Source organism: Ischnura elegans, chromosome X (genome assembly GCF_921293095.1).
Source record: "Ischnura elegans chromosome X, ioIscEleg1.1, whole genome shotgun sequence".
NCBI classification, from domain to species: domain Eukaryota; kingdom Metazoa; phylum Arthropoda; class Insecta; order Odonata; family Coenagrionidae; genus Ischnura; species Ischnura elegans.
Genome location: NC_060259.1, coordinates 46,875,449 through 46,894,818, shown reverse-complemented (window position 1 = coordinate 46,894,818; position 19,370 = coordinate 46,875,449). Strand labels below are relative to the sequence as shown.

Below are 19,370 nucleotides of genomic sequence, written 5' to 3'. Positions count from 1 at the left end.
TCGTCAGAAAATACACTGCTCTTGATTTTATCTAATAGGTTTAGTCTATTTTTCAATCTACGGGCTGACAGAGATTTCCATCCCAGTTTATCTAAGAGCTCAGTTACATTACGATACTACAGTTACAGCTCTTCTTTTCACGCCTTCTAACTCTGTTTTTAAGCCTATTTCATGAGGATTCCAAACACAAACATCGTATTATACATGAGGTCTAACAAGGGAGAAGAAACAAATTTCTCTCCTTTTGTCGGCGCCCTTTCCTAATATTCTTTTAACAAAACCCAAATTACGATTAGTTTGACCTGTTATTTCCCGAATATGTTTATTCCACGATAGGTCATTACTGAGTCTAAATCGCGGATTTTTCACGGAAATATTTGACGGATCCAACAGTCTCTAATTGGGTACCCCGAATGATACAGCTATGGTGTGGGGGGTTATTTTTTACCTGAAATTCATTACTACACATTTTTTCAAGTTTAATTCCAAGTGCCATGCATCGCACCACGCTTGGATAGCAGCAAGGTCGTTCGTTAGTTTATTCCTATCTTTAATGGAACGGATTTCCCTGTAAACTACAGCGTCGTAACGCGGGGAAAACATTCTTCAAATGACTCTTAAACCCATCAATTTCAGCTCCTTAAAAAAAATAAAAATTTTCCATTTTTTAAAATTTTTTAGCAGTATTTAAAGAAAACTTTGCAGTTACTTTCCTCTAGTCACTTACTCCTTCGACAGTGATAAACGTTTATTACTTAATGAGGATTATTTGTCGCTCATAAATGAAGAATACTTTCTCCTCTGTTGGGTACGGAGGGTATTTGAAGCAACACGTTGGATGAAAAAGCGTGCAGTAACTCCTCAAAAGTCAGTTTATCTCTCCCACCAAGAATGAATCTATTGGTCTCCAAATCTATAGAAGATACGTTCAAATCCCCACCTACATTCAAGTTTATCTAAATATACTTGGATAATATGCTGTTTATTTGGGTTTCAAAATACAACATTAAAGTTATATCAGAGCTGGGTGGTCTGCAGTACGAGAATATTAATAAAGTATTGGATTTCGGATATTTAATTGAACACCACACAGATTAGCGCTGGTCTGAGTTTCACTATCCGCTTGGCTGACGATTGAATTCTTTACCGCTATAAATACTACGCCTCCTGCTCGATTAATCCCATCTTTCCTATAAACGGTGAACGATTTTGGGAAGATTTCACCGTCTGAATCATTATCTGTTAGCCAACTTTCTGTTCCTATAAAAACGTTCGCAAGATGAATTAAATTGTGGAATTAGTGAATTTTATTCCTTAAACTAAGGCAATAATGCCTCACGAATCATTCATTGTAATATTGCGAATGCCATGATTATTTCTTCGGAACAAGTGTTATTGCAAATTGGGACTGTTTCTGATTAAATCTTATCGATTTAGCTATTTTTTGTCTCTATATCTCTACTTAATGGAAATGCAGATTTTTTGGCTCACCATTTAAAGGACTCGAGCCTTGACTGCCTTTGAAATTATGATTAAACTGAAGTTTCCCTTTCTTAAAGTCACGACATTATTATTGTAAATTGGTAATGCTTATTCTGAAACGCTGACTTTTCTTTCTACTATTTTCTCATTTCTGGAAGAATTTTTGCCAGTGTTTAGTTTTGAATTTACCCCTTTATTTATCAACCCACTACCTACACTCTGCCCGACTCTATACTCTAAAAGAGACCTACAGTGCTCAAATGTTCCACTCGCTGCGCATCTAGCTATTCGCATCATGGAATGTTATATTTAATAAGGAGAAGATTCAATTTTAACTATTCCATTGTCTTCTTTTAGGTCATCTATGATATATACTTGACTAGACCGAAACGAGTTTTTCGGCTGGTTGCATGAGCTTGTAGCTGGGGGTTACTAATCATATAGGAAAGAATGCGGCTATTCTGTGTCTAATACCACAACTTTTCTGTATATCCTCTTCCTCAGTCATGACTTGGATGATGTTTTCTTCCCAGCTTTGACGTTTCTAGCCCCGTTCGGCCAACACCAATATGAGAGCTTGCGATATTTATAGTAATCGATCTAGCTCCCTTGAGGATGAAGGCCGCAACGTGAGCCGGATTGACATGTTTCCATGCCGCGTAGTCAGCAGAAACTTTGTCGTACTGGAGATCTTTGGGAGTGCATTGAAAATGCATTAGAAATCGATTGTTACTGAACACTCAAATATCTCCATCTGCGACACCTGTATCTCCGCATAGCTTCCAATTACACCCATTTTAATAATATTGATAGATGGTGAAATAAAAGTAATACATAGTAATAATAAAAGGCAATTAGTACTTTCCACAATGAGGTGAATACGTTGAAACCGGTTTCCAAGCAGTCATACTATAATAATTCTTCTCCTTGCTCTCGGACCGAGCGCACCTGCTTGACCCTCGCCCAGGACCTTTTTCTACCTGCGTGTGGCTACCTACTTGCTGTTGTTTGTCAGACCTTAGTGCAATAGACTTTTTCTTGGTGTTGGGATAAGTGTTTTCTTTTTAATGTTCACTTGTATATGTTACTAGTATTTTCTTGTGTTTCAGCAGAGTTTGCGTGTGCTGTTAGATTATATCGTCAAGATCAGTGGTTCCCAACCCTTTATGTCTAGCGACCCACCTTTTAATTTTTTCCATTTTCGCGACCCACCCCTACCCCACCCATGATTACACACACACATACAAATACGTATGTATGCGTTGTCAGATCGTGCACAAGCACTCTTACGCTATTGTTTTCGTTTCAATGTAATAGGCAAGCATTGCACCAAGATTTTTTATGTTAAAAAATAATAAAAATGACACATACATAAAATTAAAAGTATCTGGCGAATCAGTTAAATTTGGTACATTTTCAAGAGCCACACCGCGATCCACTTAAATTCCGCCCGCGACCCACTGGTTGGGAAACGCTGGTCTAGAGTGTTTCAAACCTGTTCTTCGCTCTCTTGTTGATTATTATCGTTTATATTACTCGGATTGATCCGCGTCTAGTTCTACCTCAATTTCGTTAATTAGTCTTCTTTGAAATTATTAGTTATCTGGTTTTATATACGCTGATAACCTTCGCCGATCTCTTAGCTTATTGATATGTTCTTATTTACGCTCGGTAAGTGGCAAAGGTAGTTTCTCGATTTTGTTTACGGCCATTCATCTCTCTGTAAAACGAAGCTCGAAAGCGAAGCCTTTAGGTTGGCTTCTTGAATTCATTAGTTGCGATAGCGATAGGATGTCTTCGACTAGGTCACCTGTTGCCGGAGTCAAAATTCCGGTAAGTGTGAGGCTCTCGGGGCCCGCATTGCCGCGTTGGAGAGGATGGTAAGAGAACTTCGGGCCCAGTTTGAAAGGGTGGCTTATACTCCTGAAAAGAAGTGTTCTTCAGGTAGTTTTTGGAAAGCTTTCCGTGCCTCAGGGGCTGTATGGGTTCGCGCGATTGCAAATAATGGCAGATCGAGGGCCTTCCTCGTGGTCCATCTCTAGATAAAGGGGTCGCGCCACCCCATAATTCTGAAGTTTGAAGGGTCGTGTCGGGTTCGGAGGGACGGTGGTGGAGTCACACAAAGATGACGTTTGGGGGAAGCTGTCGGAGGGTTACTCCGAGGTATCTGACGTTCCTACTCCTACCCCGAGATCGGCACCTAGGAACAGACTGCAGAGGGCAGGGACGGGAATTTTAGTGATAGGGGGTAGCAACATTCGCCGTGTGATGGCTCCTTTTCGTGAAAGGGGACGCGACGAGGGTGTGAGCCAGCGCGTGTCGACTTGGTTCATTTCGGGTGGCAGCCTTCCGCCGGTGACGAAGGCGGTTGTGGACATGAAGAGCTCCAGACTGCGAGTTGTGGCTCATATCGGCGTCAATGATGCCACCCTCCATGGCTCTGGGGAAATTGTAGATTCCCTTTGAATCTGAATGCCGAAGTGAAGCGGGTGGTTGGGACCATTGGGGTCATTTTGCCGCTGGCAATTTGTAGTCTTGTCCCGAGGAGCGATCATGGACCCCTGATTTGGAACTGAGTGGAAGGCATAAATAAGAGGCTACGTCAGTTCTGCAAGGATATGGAAGCCTCCTTTGTTGATCTGAGGCCGGCAATCCGATCATGTCCGAACACTCTGGATCGTTCGGGACTCCATTACACGACGGAGTCAGCTAGGTGTGTAGCGAGTGAAACCTTCGAACATTGTAGGCATTTTTTAGGTTAAAGAGCAGGGCAGAGTGTAGGGATAATATGGGGATAATAACTCATGGGGTCACAGGTTTCCTTCAAAAAGCAATGACGTGTTTAAAGCGCTAAAATAGCTCTTGTGAAATTAATGATAGTTGATCAGAAAATTCAGATATAGTATGCACTTAGAAACTCAAATTATCAAAAAAGTTCACAAAACCGCGTAGAAAAGAAGCTTTATCGATCATAGTTGTTAAATGCCGTAGTTTTAAGAACGAAGTTGCTGATTTCCACCATCTAACTTTAGAAACAGAAGCAAATTTACGTAATCATAGGAACTGAAAGTTGGTTATCGGATGAAATACATAACACAGATCTTCCTGAAATCATATTCAATACACAGAAAGGACCGTAAAACGAGAACAGAAGGAGCATTCATTGCAGTGAAGGATATCACAAGCAGAGCCAAGAACTTAGGAGATAGTGAATTGGAAAGTGTTTTGTGCTCAATTGAGTGCACAGCTAAGAGATACTTTATATTCGCATATTATATTTCACCAGATTCACCATTTAATTCAATTTTAGAGTTAAATAATCAGATAAGGCGTTTTATTTCTCAGAAAAATCGTAATAGTGTCATGATTGGCGGCGATTTCAATGTTCCATCGCTCGATTGGGAAAAATATTGTTTTAAAAATGGAGGGAAAGACAAGGACCTGTGCGAAACTTTGCTTTACTCTTTCTATTCCAATTCCTTAACTCAGCTAGTAGATATAACCACCAGGGGTAACAACATACTAGACCTCTTAGCATCGAATATTCCAGAGTTCGTAATCAGAACTGAGGCTGTGGCTGGTGTAAGTGACCACAAGACAGTGCATGGAAAGTTTCATATCGTCTTCGACAGAAAACCTGTGTCGAGAAGAAGGGTCTATTTATTCCATAAGGCGAATTTTGAAGGGTTAAAGGAGTACTTGTCGGACTCATTCACTGATTTCAAAGATGTCACCTTTCAACCTTGGGGCAAACGACGCATGGAATAAGTTTACTAGCATTATGCAAGAGGTCATGAATATTACGGTACCGAGTGAGTTACAATGTTTGAATGCTGAACCGAGATGGTAAAATGCGAAAGTCTGTAAGGCTCTAAATCGACCAAGAGCAATTCACGCCAAAATGAAAAAGGCGCATGCGGGTCTTACTTTCGAGGAAATATTAAAAATGCGGGAACATTATAAAATCGATAAAAGAGACAAAGAAAACCCTTAAGTAGGCGTTGAGTGAATTCAAAACAAAAATATTGGGCGAATATTTAGACGACAACTATTAGACTTTCTGGTCATACACAAGGGAGGTACAGGGAAATAGCGCCACAGTCTCTTCACTTATAAATGAGCGAGACGATAGAGTGACGAACAATCGAGATAAAGCTGATCTCTTAAATAGCTTTTTTCACGGTGTCTTCACTAATTTCACGACAAATATATATACACCTTTACCTCAAGTCTACCAAGAACAAAAGCCGTCTATTTGTATTTCAAGCAGTGGTTTAGAAAAAACGACTCAGCTCTATTAATCCAAAGAAATCGCCAGACACTGATCTCATTCTAGATCGAGTATATAAGGTATCAGAATCAGAGATAACGCCTTACTTGACGGTATTGTTCGAAAAATCCCTGCAGAACCCACATTACCTAAAGATTGGAAACCAGGAACGTGACACCTATATTAAAAGGTGAGGATAGGGAAAAGCATTGTAATTACCGTCCAATTTCACTCACTTCCATTTCTTGCAAAATATTGGAACATGTTATTCCCAGATCGATAATGGGACAACTAGGTAGCCAAAATCTGTTAGAAAAAGAACGCACAGATTTAGAAAACGGAAGTCTTGAAAAACTCAACTCACTTTCTTAGTTCACGATATCTTAGCCGCGGGTGACAGACATGTTTAAGTTGATGCCATATGTTTATACTTCAGAAAGGAAATCGATAAGGTTCCGCATTTAAAGCTGATTCAAAAGTTGAAAAAATACGGTACAAATACGCACGTAAAAGGTTAGATCAAAGATTTCCTAAATGATCGCGAACAGAGGGTTGTTTTAATGGAGTTAGCTCGGATACAATTAAGTTACCTAAGGTGTACCCCAAGGAAGTGTTATAGGTCCTATTTTGAACCTTCTTTATATTAATGACACTATGGGAAGGATGACATTCTTACAGGAGCGTATAGGCTAAATTTACGTTGTCGATTCCAGGAAGATATTTTCCCAAACGACGTGAAACATATCGTGCACCGTCGTACTGTGGTAGACGTGATCATGGAAATAAAATAAAAGAAATAGACTGCAAAAGAGAGAGAGAGATTTAAAATATCATTCTTCCCTCGTACTATTAAGGATAGCAACGGTACCTAAATTAATATAATTGATAGCGTCACTCGCCAGGGCGACTCATGGCATGCATTTATTTTTCCATAGCTCTAACCTTGCATGTATTTGTTATAGGAATTACTAACCATTCGCACTTTTGGTCTTTGCATGAATATGCATGTATATTTTGCTCTTATTCGTAACATTTCTATGACCGTGCAGTGTCAATGTGGCGGTCATCTTGCATGCTGCATGTTTGTAATTGATCACCCCCTGCCAAACACCCTAGAGGTGGCTCGCGGGTTCCTTTGTAGATATAGATGTAGATACCAGTGTGGATCGTTTTTAAACTGTAACAGTTAATTTGTTTTTGCTACAAATTTTTATTACATGTTATACGAGGGAAATTATAAACGATTTTTTGAAAATACGCAATGAGGGCAAATAACTTGACTTCCTGGAAAATTTTGATATCGCATCATGCTCAAAATCACGTGTGAAAAAATTCCTCAACGGCATTGTACCTTCCCACTTGTCATCCCTCCTCATCATGAACCTTCCCCTCCATCAATAACTACCGATTTCACACCCGGAACCCGATAAGAACTCGACCTTCACCACTCAAACCACACACCTTCTCCCTCCCTACTTACATTATATACTTTCCCTCTTCTCTTTATGGCAAAAAGAGCTCTGGCTTACATAGTGATGCAGTTGGATCGATTTAAAAGTGTTACAATTTTATGTTTTTAATACACATTTGTGTTACATATTTTACGAGGGAAATTTTAAGCGATTAAAAAATTAGATATGTGACAGAGTTAAATAACTGGGCTTCCTGGATATGTTGATATTACATCATACTCAAAATCATGTCGTAAAAAATTGCTAAATGACATTGTACTTTCCCACTTGTCACCCCATAATCTGCATCAACATCCCCCTCCATCAATACTGCTTTTCCACACCCGGATCCCAATAAGCACTTGTCCTTCACCACTTAAACCACCCTCCCAACTCCCTAATTACCCAAATTACATACTAACCATCCTCCCTTCATCAAAATAAGTGCACTGGATTGTCCAGAGATGCAGTTGTGCTTCATGATGACGTAGAATACGTCGAAATCCGGTCTGAACAACTAAACTAGTGGGAAAGTACAATGTGCTTTTTATAATTGTTATACCATCATCTGTTTTCCCTTTCAGAGGCGACCGTGTTCTCCATTGTATTACTGAAGGGTGGGAAGGCCTGAAGTGCAAGATTGTTTGGTTGACCAAACCAAAATAAAAAAAGTTCATAAATTAAAGCTTCATTCAGCAGAAGCTGAGTAAAAAGAGTCTCAAGGGGATTAGGGTGACAGCCTTGCGACCGAGATACTCGTTTTACTGAGGGTCGTGTTACCAAGGGTATTTAGGATATCAGTTGTGCTATCAAGATTAATGGAATCACTAAATAATTTATAACATTCTGTATTTTATAGAATTAGATTATTGAGGTTGACTTCGCAAAAACACTTGTTCTACAGGTTCTGGATCACGTTATGAATTGGAAAAAATCCGTGTTAATGAGATTGTGTGGATAATAATTGACGCACTGAAGAGGTAAGTTTAGCATTATATGCTATGATAACCATAAGGGGATTTAAATATTGCTGTTGTAATTGACGTTTCCGTAATACTGTCGTGTAAGCGAGGTTCTACTGTGCTTTCACGTGGAATCAAAGGTCTGGTGGTAGGCAGCGAGTGTAACTGTAATGAATGGAGTCCCGTAAGCAGGAATATTACAAAAGATGATCTTCAAGTTGGCCTCTAAATGTGTTTTCACCCACCATGCATTTCAATGGTTTCACACATGTCGCCACTCACATTGCTGAAGGACAAAGTAATCCAAGTTTCTTGGGGAAATAAGGTATAGTTATGGGTGTTAACCGAAATTTATACAAATGATGATGTGATCCATCAAATTTGTAGCTTTTTGCGCTATTCCTCGCATTTGCAAGCACTATAATGCAAAATATTGGAAAAAATGTGGATCGCGCCGGGTACATTTTCGAAAATATATAAAAGGGGCAACGTTGTCTTGAGGGGCAACAAAAATTAACCATTAATAGAAAAAAAAGGAACATTCAACCTTTGGGATGGAATTAGGCCTCCAGCCTGCAGTCCCCCTGCCCGAAAGAGAAGAGTAACGTTCAACCATGCCACTCTCTCCCTGCAGGTCATCTATAAGACAGACACACCCTCGCAGAGAACGAGTTTTTGAGGAGGTTACATGAGTTTTTCACTGAGGAATTCACTGATCGCATGGGAAGGTATATGCAGCTCTTCTGTGACTAATAAAACAACTTTTCTGCCTATTCTCCTCATCAGTCATAATCGGAAGTGGTTTCCTTCCCATCTTCGACGTTTTGAGCGCAGTTCAGCCATTGAAAACAAGAGAACTGCTGATCTTTCTAGTGATCGATCTAGTATCCTTATGGATGATGGCCGCAACGTGAGCCGAAATGGCATGCATCCATGCCGCGTGAGTAGCAAAAACATCGTCGAACTAAAGTGTTCTGGGCGTGCCTTGAAAATAATGGGAAAACGATGGTTAGTGAAAATTCAAACATCCCCATCTGCGGCAACTATCAATACTCATAGGTTCCAATTACACTTGTTTTAATTAGGTTTACAGAGGGTGAAGTGGAAGTTATGCATGGAAATAATAAAAGGAATTAGTTTCCATCAATGAGGCAGACAGGTGGAAACCGGGGTCCAAGCAATTATTGTAAATCGCTTTTTAACTGTAAAAGTTAATCAGTGTTTGCTTTTTATTCATGTTACATGTTACAAGAGTGAAATTTTTAACGATTTTTGAAATACTTGTGACAAGGGTAAAAACTGGATTTCCTGGTTTTGATATTATATCATGCTTTAAATGATTTTTTTCCTTCCAGGCTTCGAAATTTTGAGCCCCTCTCAGCGATATTTAGCCCCGTGGCTTCCAATATCATCTATTTTATTGATGTTAATCGTAAGTTGATTAACTTTGTGGAAGAAACACATAGTAGCGTTTGATCTATCCACAATGACCTAGAATGCGTCGAAACCGATTGCCGAGCGATAAAACCAGCTTTGATCCTATTTTAAATATGACAATAATTATGTTTTTGCTAAAAATTTATGTTACATATTATACGCGGCATATTTTGAACAATGTATTTCTTGCACTTTGACCAGGAGAAATAACTTGGCTTACTTAAATATTTTGATATTATATCATACTCAAAAGCATGTGGTAAAAAATTGCTCATCGACACATTACCTTCCCAATTCTCTCCCCTCCTCAGCATTAACCTCCCCCTCCATCAATACCTTGTCTAGTGCTTGATTTTTTTCTCCTCCATGTCAGACGGCAACCGATGCAAAAAATCTTAACGTTTAAGTGATATGGACTCTCTGGCTAAGTATAACCTGGCGGTTAAAATGAAACATGTTACGTACGGAAAGTTGCAAAAACAGAAAAAGATTGCTTATATATTGATCAATTGTTTAATGACTTGAAATATAGTTACCATTTTTTCTCCTCCATGTTAGACGGTAACCGCTTCGGCAAATCTGAACGCCTAAGGGATTAGGACTCTATGGTGGAGCATAGTACAGAAAGTTACAAAAACAGAAAAAGGTGTTCATAAGTAGATCAATTGTTCAGTGCCTTGAAACATGGTTTCCCTTTTTTCTCCCCCATGTAAGACAGTAACCTCAACTCTAAAGTATCTAACTCTACAAAATCTCAACGGTAAAGTGATTTGGACTCTCTGGCGAGGCATAAGCTGGCAATTAAAATTAAACAGTTTTCATTCCGAAGGAAATGAAGGGAAGATGGATTTACACCGGCATAAGCGTCTCTGAGGAGGAATTAATGGTATCCCTTGCCATTTTCCGTCATTCATCCCTGGGGGCGAAGGACCGCAGCTTAAAAGAGCATAATTAATCAGGAAATTGCGAACCTGGGGAAGGAGGAGGGGAGAGAGGGGAGGGGGAAAACGCGTGGGTGGGGTAATTAGGTACGTAAGGGGAAAGAAGTAGGGGAGGTAATGAGGGCAGGTTGAAGGTACGGTTGAAAGTTTGGTTGCAATGATGGCACGAAGGAAGTAAAAGGCCTCCGCGATAGGATATTAAAGCCTAGTTTACATCGCCGCTGCTTTAGCATGAGCACTTAACGGGAAGGATATATACACACGTACACATAGGCGACCCACAATAATAATAAGGACGGGAATGTGGGAGAGTAAATTTGAAACGGATGCGGAAGGGTTCAGATGAGCTAAATTTTTTGAAAGCGTTGAGAATATAACAGACGCGAGGGAATCAGACGGTTTGTGCATGTAACGCAGGGAAGGTGAATCAGTGAAGCATTGGTGAATCGAAAAAAGGAAACTGTCATGGAGTATAGAAATAATGTGCGCTTGAGTAATATGAATATGCTTTGATGTCAACTCAGGTGATAAAACTACATAAATGAAAAGTTTAAGCTTAAAAACATGAGTCAATGTGATATATTCAAGAATTTTGATTGCATTTCCAATAGTGAAAGGTGACGAAGTAATCTCGCAGTAATCATAACAATTTAAATCACGCATGGCTACGCTATGTAGTCATGCGTGCTATGTAGTCAGTCGTTAAAAAGTAAATTAGTGTCTTTCAACTATTACATCATATTCACTAGTTACGACTTTATTTAAGTTAATCCACACACAAATGGAAAAAGTCACCCAAGATAATCACAGCACTGGTATAAAAATATTTATTTTTCCATAAGTTGCGAAAGAGTAAACTGTATTCCAGAAACTAACATAATCTTCCAATTATTGGCGCGATCAGACCATAATTGTGCAAGGGCTGCGAAACACAGCACCTTCCTAAAAATTTAAAAGACAAATGTATTGGGATGTCGACCTATTTTACGCTCGAGAGCGCATAACTGTCGTTCCTCTCTTTTGAAATAATCGGTCTCATATACTATTCTTGCCGTCCTGATGTGCCTATAAAAATATAGATTTCCTTCGTTTACTAATTTGATCCCTTCTGAATCTATGTTTTTAGCGTGCTCCACGAATATTCAGTTATCATAGACAGGGTGTGTATGCTAGGTAGAAGCTGCAGTTTATTGCCATCCGTGCAATGCGAGGCATAATTTTAGTATAAGAGATACGGGTTAAATTTATTTCTCGTCGAAATACACACATCTTCCTACACTGCGAGAGCACGTAGTCCGTCATACCCTTCCGTTCCTTTACCTGCACTGTTCAGGAAAAACGAACGACCCACCCATAACCACTGCGAAGAAGTGCTGAGAACACGTAAATCTAATGAGAAGATATTCAAGTTTGGGATGATGCCAACTAAATCGGTACTTGAAAGCCAGATGGTGGTAACCTACTACTCGTAGTAGCCTTATCTTAAAGGAAATAAAGAAGTAAAACTTTGTAAGGTTCACTATTATTTAATTATTGGCTCGACCCGGGTTTCGTAACTTGCTTAGATCGGAAGGTAGCCAAGTTACGAAACCCGGGTCGGGCCCATAATTAAAAAATAGTGAACCTTACAAAGTTTCATTTCTTTATTTCCAATATGGAGAGGTTTCACAAAGTAAAGCCTGAAGTTATCAGTTTTATCTTAAGGGAATTACTTTCTCTCAGCCATAAATGGTCACCTGGACAATGCCGTGAGCTGTTGTGAAGAGTTAGGCCTAGTTTTGGGTATTTTTATCCCCGGAGCTAACTTAAAAGCGTGATATGACATGATAATGTTTCAACATCCTCCGAATTTCTCAGGTGATTTGACATTAGGATGAATTAAATCTACATGTCCATCAGTCAAGTTCATCATCATCATTGGTCAATAATCCTAAGATTGGTTTGACGGTTTAATTCTATTATCAGCTAGTTTTTCCACTCCTACGTATTTATTTTCTTTCACATCTTTCTTTACCTGTTCCACATATTCTGTTCGTGGTCTTCTTTTTCCATTCTCGCAATCCACTTGTCCCTCGACGATTGTCTTCATCAGGCCTTCATGTCTCAAGATGTCACCTAGAAGGTTGTTCCGTCTTCTTATTAAGGGTTTCATATGGCTTTTCTTCTCTCCTACTCCTCTTAGGAATTCCTATAGCTTACTCGGTCGATCCATTTGATCATCTTCATACTTCTGTGGCATCCTATTTCGAAGGCCTCCACCCTAGATTTCTACGCGGCTTTCATTGCCTATGGCTCACTTCCGCAGAAAAGCATACTTAAAATTCTGATAAGCTCTTTTCACACTTGCATGTTTAAATTTCTCGCTGTAATTATATCTTTGTTTTGTTGGAAGTTTCATGATAATCGGCTATGTGTAAGTGCATTAATTAACACGAATTAATGGCCAATCAATAGCCAAGGATAGACCAATATCCTGTCAGAACACCGTCTCTTTTTTCCCACGACTGCTTATTTAAGAACTGGCTTATCTTGCAGCTAACCTCTATTTCAAGAAGTCGACCTACCATCCGCAACCCGGTGGACGCACTCGGTGGCTTTAAGATCAGCCGCGAGTAAAGCTACTTCATCATATATCCAACGGACGAGTTCGTGCTGCCTTTTCCTGTCATGCTTTCCCAAGTACTTATGAAGTTCACAGGATTTGCTGTCCAATACTATTGTCATTCTTAGCTTCGCCTCCAGAAGAGCTCTCTTTAGCTCAGTTTCAAGAATTCCAGGTCCGATATCTTCATGTGTCAAATTTTCTTCCTCTTCGTAAAATTGTTTGACTTGCTCCCGCTGCAGAGATCGATCGATCATGATGTAAATCTTCAATACGGTGCAAAATCATACAGACCTCCCATTAATTATTTGCTGATAGGAGAAAAATATAGCTGATAGGAGACGGCGCAAAGTCATACAGACGGTAATATCTCATATTCAACCTAACAATTATCGTGTTGAATCTGTTACCGTTTTTTTAATGTCTTGTTGGCCTCACTTTGAATTTTTAAATCAAATATCCTCTTCAATCTCTTAAAAACTTTTTCATATCGACGTGCAACCTACTCACGTCTTTCTCTAGACCTTCGATTTCATCAGACTTCCTCATCTACCAAGTTTTACCTATTCCACTGGAATTCCTATCTCCCTTTAATTATTTCCCACTAAATTCACTCGACTACCTCCGTAATTATTTCCTTTCAATGTCTTCATTCCTCATTATCCCTGATAAACTTTATTGCTCGGGGTATATTCCATTCACTTTACAGTTTTCATTTCTTTAACTCGCATTTAACGTCGTGCTTTGCAATTTATGTAATTTATGCTATTGATGACATCGTACGTTTTGATGAAGCGTCGAATGGTGGAGGGTAAACATAGCTTAGAGAAATATAAAAAAGGTCCTTATCTACATCGGATACGTTAGAGAAAGTAGTGAATAATTCACCTACTCCAGGCGTATGTGCTAGGGGTATTTTATGCAACACTTGATGCATTTAATTTTTATATCAATGATTATCCGCGTCCAATCGTCATGACAGAGATTGAGAGGATCATCCAAGGATGTAATGAGCCTTTGGCGATCATTGAGAAGCTTTAACCGCATTAATTTTAATAAGCAAGGACGCTCATGTAACTATGTCAATCAAACGAAGTACAAATCTCAAATAATGGCCTTTATATTTTCACTGTTTGAACAGGAAAGAATTCGGAAAAATGGGAGAAATAGCAACGAATACATATTTGCTGGTGGAGTAATTTATACCACCCTCGATGCAATTATTATTTAAATCTAGGATTAATGAGGAAAACGGTTATTTTAAAATCTCACTGAGGTAAATTCTTAGGCTATGGAGAAAATTGAATCGGAACTTGAGTGTGGGTCTTATCTTTATTAGCCTTGAGAATGGAAATCATATCGAATAAGGAAATCTCCAAGAATCAACACTGTAGGGGACGTGAATAGGCTTCAATATTTTACCAATATATTTAAACACTCAGGTGTTTCGTCTCTCGTTGTGTCTTTCCACCCAATACTTCCCGCCTCCATTGGTAAAAGTATTCACGGAAGACTTCCTGGTAGTAAACATCAATCAATAATGTCCCTACCTCTATCAATAGAATTTACCTGTTTTTCGAATAGGAGCGTTTAATAATTGACCATAATAAGCTGAAAGGTGTGTTAAATTAAAAAAATATGACTATTCCATTTAAAGACAAAAGTTCTGGCTCAGGGAAATTAATTTTACTTGAGTATTTGATAATATCTCCCTCATGGGCTAGTCTGCAACAAGCTTTAGCTTCACCGATAAAATCAGTCTATCGGTCGAAGAACTTGAAGAACGAGTGAATTTGAAAAGCAGCACGAGTATTTACGACAAAAACGACGCATAGGTAAAGATATTTTTAGGTGACGGAAAAAGGTATTGAAAGAGGCGAATGAATTAAATAATCTAGATTTGCATCTACATGAGACCATGCAAGATACAATTCGGGTAAATATTTCTACCGTTCATGTTTACCGATCTATACAGTTTGAGGTGCTATCTCAATGCCACTAGTACATTCATATGTGCAACGTACCATGCAACGTTCATTTCGTTACGCAAGTAGTTGGACCAAGAGCCATGAGCACAAGAATGAGTGGACTTCCTATGGGATGTCTGATTTATGATTTTGATAGATCATGTGCTATTTGTATCTTGGATAACATTACGGTGCACTACCATAATACGACAAGCAAATCAGTCTCCAAAAAACGTTTTGTAGTTAAGACATAATATTTTATGTATATTGGTTCCTCCATGCCATGTGGAAAGCCTAATTTTTTGTAAAAAATATCGAATATGCATGTTTGCAGTGCTGACTTCCAAAATCAAAATCCCTATTTCAATTATCAGAGCTTAAGGCCATTTCAAACGCAATTCCGTTCCTTACCACATTAGTATAATTTATTCAATGAAAAATTGCGTTCTAACGTTTGGAAGACACTGTTACTACCTCTCCGTCAAAATCATTCAATCAGCTCGAGCTGGTGCGATGCAATGCCTCAACAGGGAACAGATGTTGAAATGGTGAAGACGATTTGTCTCATGCCAAGATGTTCGCATTAGTCATCAAGCATGCGTAGTGGAGGAGTCAGTTGATCCGAGAAGGTTTCGGCTTCGAGTGAAAGGCAAAGCTTCAGAAATATATCACGGCTCACGGTAAAGGAGAACAATAACTGCTGGATTATAACAATTAATTGACGTTACCTAAGTGTAGTCCTAATATCGCGCTATTATATTAATGCGCCGTGTTTTCAACGAGGTATACATGGGCTCAAAGTACTTTTAAATAAACGATTGACATGTATATTGAAAGAAGAGATCGTCATCGCCAAAAATCTCCTAATGAGGAAAATAATTCATAAACTCTCTTTTACACCTCTTGTAGACACGAGAGCCTTGTGATAAGAGAAAATTTTTATGCAAACAAATAATTAGAATGTATAGACAAACGATTAATTCCGCTATTATAAGGATAAAATATTTTTGGTCCAGCACAAGGTAGCGTTTTATAATGAATGGAATGATAAATGTTTACGAGGCAAAAATATACATGATATAAATCTTTTAGTTGAAACATCGAGTAATTGTACAGGTTAGCATAAACGTTCCGCAATTTAATCGAATTTTCAAGCCACTTTCTCAAGAAGAAATCGTTACATGACACAGGGACGTCAGAATAATAACGAGATTAATTTATACATGAACGCTGTACACATTATTCATTACAGAAATAACGTTCATTAAAGACCTCCGCAGGTAACAAGTGTATTATTTTGATATTTATGTGGAGCAAGGACCGTGCCATGCCGCCCTGGAATTCGGGTTTATGACCTCCACATTTTAGTTTTTAGTTACAATAATAAATGCATTTATTTCCATACCACTGAAAAGAGCTCTATATGGCCTTTTACATCGGGGTTATTAACATGCAACAATTTAACGTACACAAACAGCCATGCCTTGGATCGGGGTAACTTACCCAGGCGGGACTTGAACCCGCGACCTGATTGGCAGGCTTTACCCCGCCGCCAACGAGGCCGGTAAAAATTTTCAAACCAATTACAAAAACTGCAAGTAGCTGTTGAAGCTCCAATGCTAAATACTTAAAATGAAAAATAAAATAATAAGTAAGTAAAAAATTCAAATTGAGGGTAAATGCATTATATACTGCTCGCGTGTTTGAAATTTGACACCTTATCGGACACTCAGAGGGAAGGGACATGTTCCATGCGACATAGTACTCATATAATCATGCTAGATCTATATCCCAAAAAGTAATATTTAATATAAATTATGGCTCACCTGTTATGGCGTATACAGAACTAATGGGCATAACGATTCCTCCAACTGTTAGGTCTGCAGCTGCAAGACTCAATATGAACATGTTGGACACCTGTGAAAGATAAGGACATTATAAATCAATTTTTGCGTGTAATTATCCATTATTATATCATACACATAATATGCATATGCCCCTCATATAACCAGGCAAAGCACTATTTGATTAACAACACTGGAAATTCACCAATGCTTGATTTAGCACTCAAAGCAACAAGGAAAAAATATTTTGCAACTGAAATTTGCACTCTTAGTTTTTACTGAAAACGAGAGCATTTTTGACATGCACAATGCCAATATATGCCAAAATATCTACCGCTTTACACATTTCTAAATTATTTTAAAATGAAAAATGACATGCAGTTCACTGTTCAGTTGGCAGCCGGCATTTGGCACAAATCACTATGTCTAAGTTTTGAAATTGAAGGGGTACGATTATTTTCTATTTATATGATCAAGAACAAACATTTCCAAGATTTTCAATCTAAAAACCGAGTAAATTTAAAACTCTACAGAAACGCTGAAGAGTTTCGGAATCAGAGCTACTTCGCGGCCATTTCCGTGCTTTTTTTATCTTATAAGAGAAACATTTCGGATGCAAGATTTGCAACATAATGGGGGTACAGTGAGTAAACTCACCTACCGAACGTGATACGGAAGCTTTTGAGTCGTGCCTAACCAAAACTTTTTTAATAATTCACGATTAAATATATTGAGCGAAAATGACTTGAGGTGGGTGCCGCCTGTATTTTGTCAGCCTAAAACAGCCATCAGATTTGCTATTGTTGTACCATATAATTGAAATTTTATTTTATTGAACTTTCCCAGTAAACAGATTTTACTAAGTACTCAACATTAAACCATCACCCACCATGTTGGAACTAAGAGAATGATGTTCAAAAATATGATTTGTGTTGCTATAAGAAACTATTGATAATTTTTCCCTAGGATATTTTGATGCATTTAAAGAATGACTAAGAACGACATAGATATATTAAAACATAAATATTTCTTCTATAAGCATTTAAAGAAAGCATTTATAACATTTACTCAGTGAGCTAAAGACAAATAATGTAAGATTACGGGTATTAATTGTGCTGTTGTTATCATTATTGTGTGTGGCCATGTTATATTTACAGTGCGGGCAAGTGTGCCAAGGTGGCCCGCGCCGAGATGCCCTTGCCAGCATGTCCCATTCCTGGGTGCCGCCAACACAACGTACGAGTCTATAACCCGCGGCCCCTGATTGTTTTAGTAAAAAATTAGCCACACAAGAGTGATATGAGAAGAAAATAGAATATTAAAATTTGAATGAATATGATTTTTTCGTGGAAATATGTACTAGTAGTTGCCAAAGAAACCGGCTGGTGAACAAGGTCATCACTGAACCGAGAGCGTAACGATTAGGGTGGTGACATCATCACCCTCGCAATGAAATTAATAGAGAATTTTGAAAGTCAATGCATTCAACTCAAATGCTATCCTCCCTGAACTTAAAGTCCTTCTTATCTCTCACTAAGCTCTCTGCTCTTCCATCGAAAATCCAATATGTAAACTAAATTCGGTAAAATATATGTAAATTAAGTGATTATGATTAAGATTGTGATACGACAGCACGATTCACACAGAAGAGCATGCAATGAAAACAGTTTCTTTGCATTCCTAAAAGATATCATTAGCCTTTCTAAACTTTATGGGGTCGACAGAAATATTGGCATATGGCCATAAATAGCATATTAAAGCTAACTTACGAAACCGTTAAAAGTTATTTGTCTCATTAGTTTAATCATGAAGCGTTAGAGAAATTATTTCTACAGCCGTGTGTAGTGCGAAGTATGCTATAAAATAGAAAAAAAAATTATTCTGCGTTTCGTAGAAACACTGCATTTGTTGTGGAGTTTCTCCGATTTAGTCAATCTGCATTTTATGCGTTTACATTGCGTATAAATTCTGCTAATGCTTTCAATGCAACAGAGCATAAATGTAACTTAGGTCTTCAATCCTTCTTCTATCTAGATGTATCACTTGCTATCGTCTTAAACTCATTTTACTCTAGCGTAAAATTTATCATGGACGGTATCCAAAATCTACTGCCTACGTAGTAAACATATGCTAAACCACTACTCAAACTAGCTCACATCCTTACGGAGACGGCACTATAGATTCCATCGCCAGTTTTCACTTAGCTAATTTCTATGGGGTACAAGCCAAGTCCGATTCGCGGAGAGCCAATGTATGTGTTCCGTTTGGAGAATATTTGATCTGGAATGTGGCACACGTGCACCTCTTGGCAGCGTTGGCAAGCATTTAAATCGCTGTATTCATCTCCTTTGTGATGTATACGGCGAAAGATACATTTAGAATTAAAATAACATTTTTTCGGGTTAGTAAAATTT

The 19,370-nt window shown here is 38.5% G+C and overlaps 1 protein-coding gene across 1 annotated transcript in view; it reads right to left on the bottom strand.

The window, feature by feature from the left end:
- Positions 1-13,402, bottom strand: part of LOC124171151 (histamine H1 receptor-like) — a 28,804-nt gene extending 15,402 nt beyond the window's left edge. The window contains exon 1 of the mRNA XM_046550288.1: positions 13,108-13,402. Coding sequence (XP_046406244.1) covers positions 13,108-13,402 — 295 coding nt within the window. The remainder of the gene's footprint in view (positions 1-13,107) is intronic.
- Between the last annotated feature and the right edge of the window lie 5,968 nt (positions 13,403-19,370).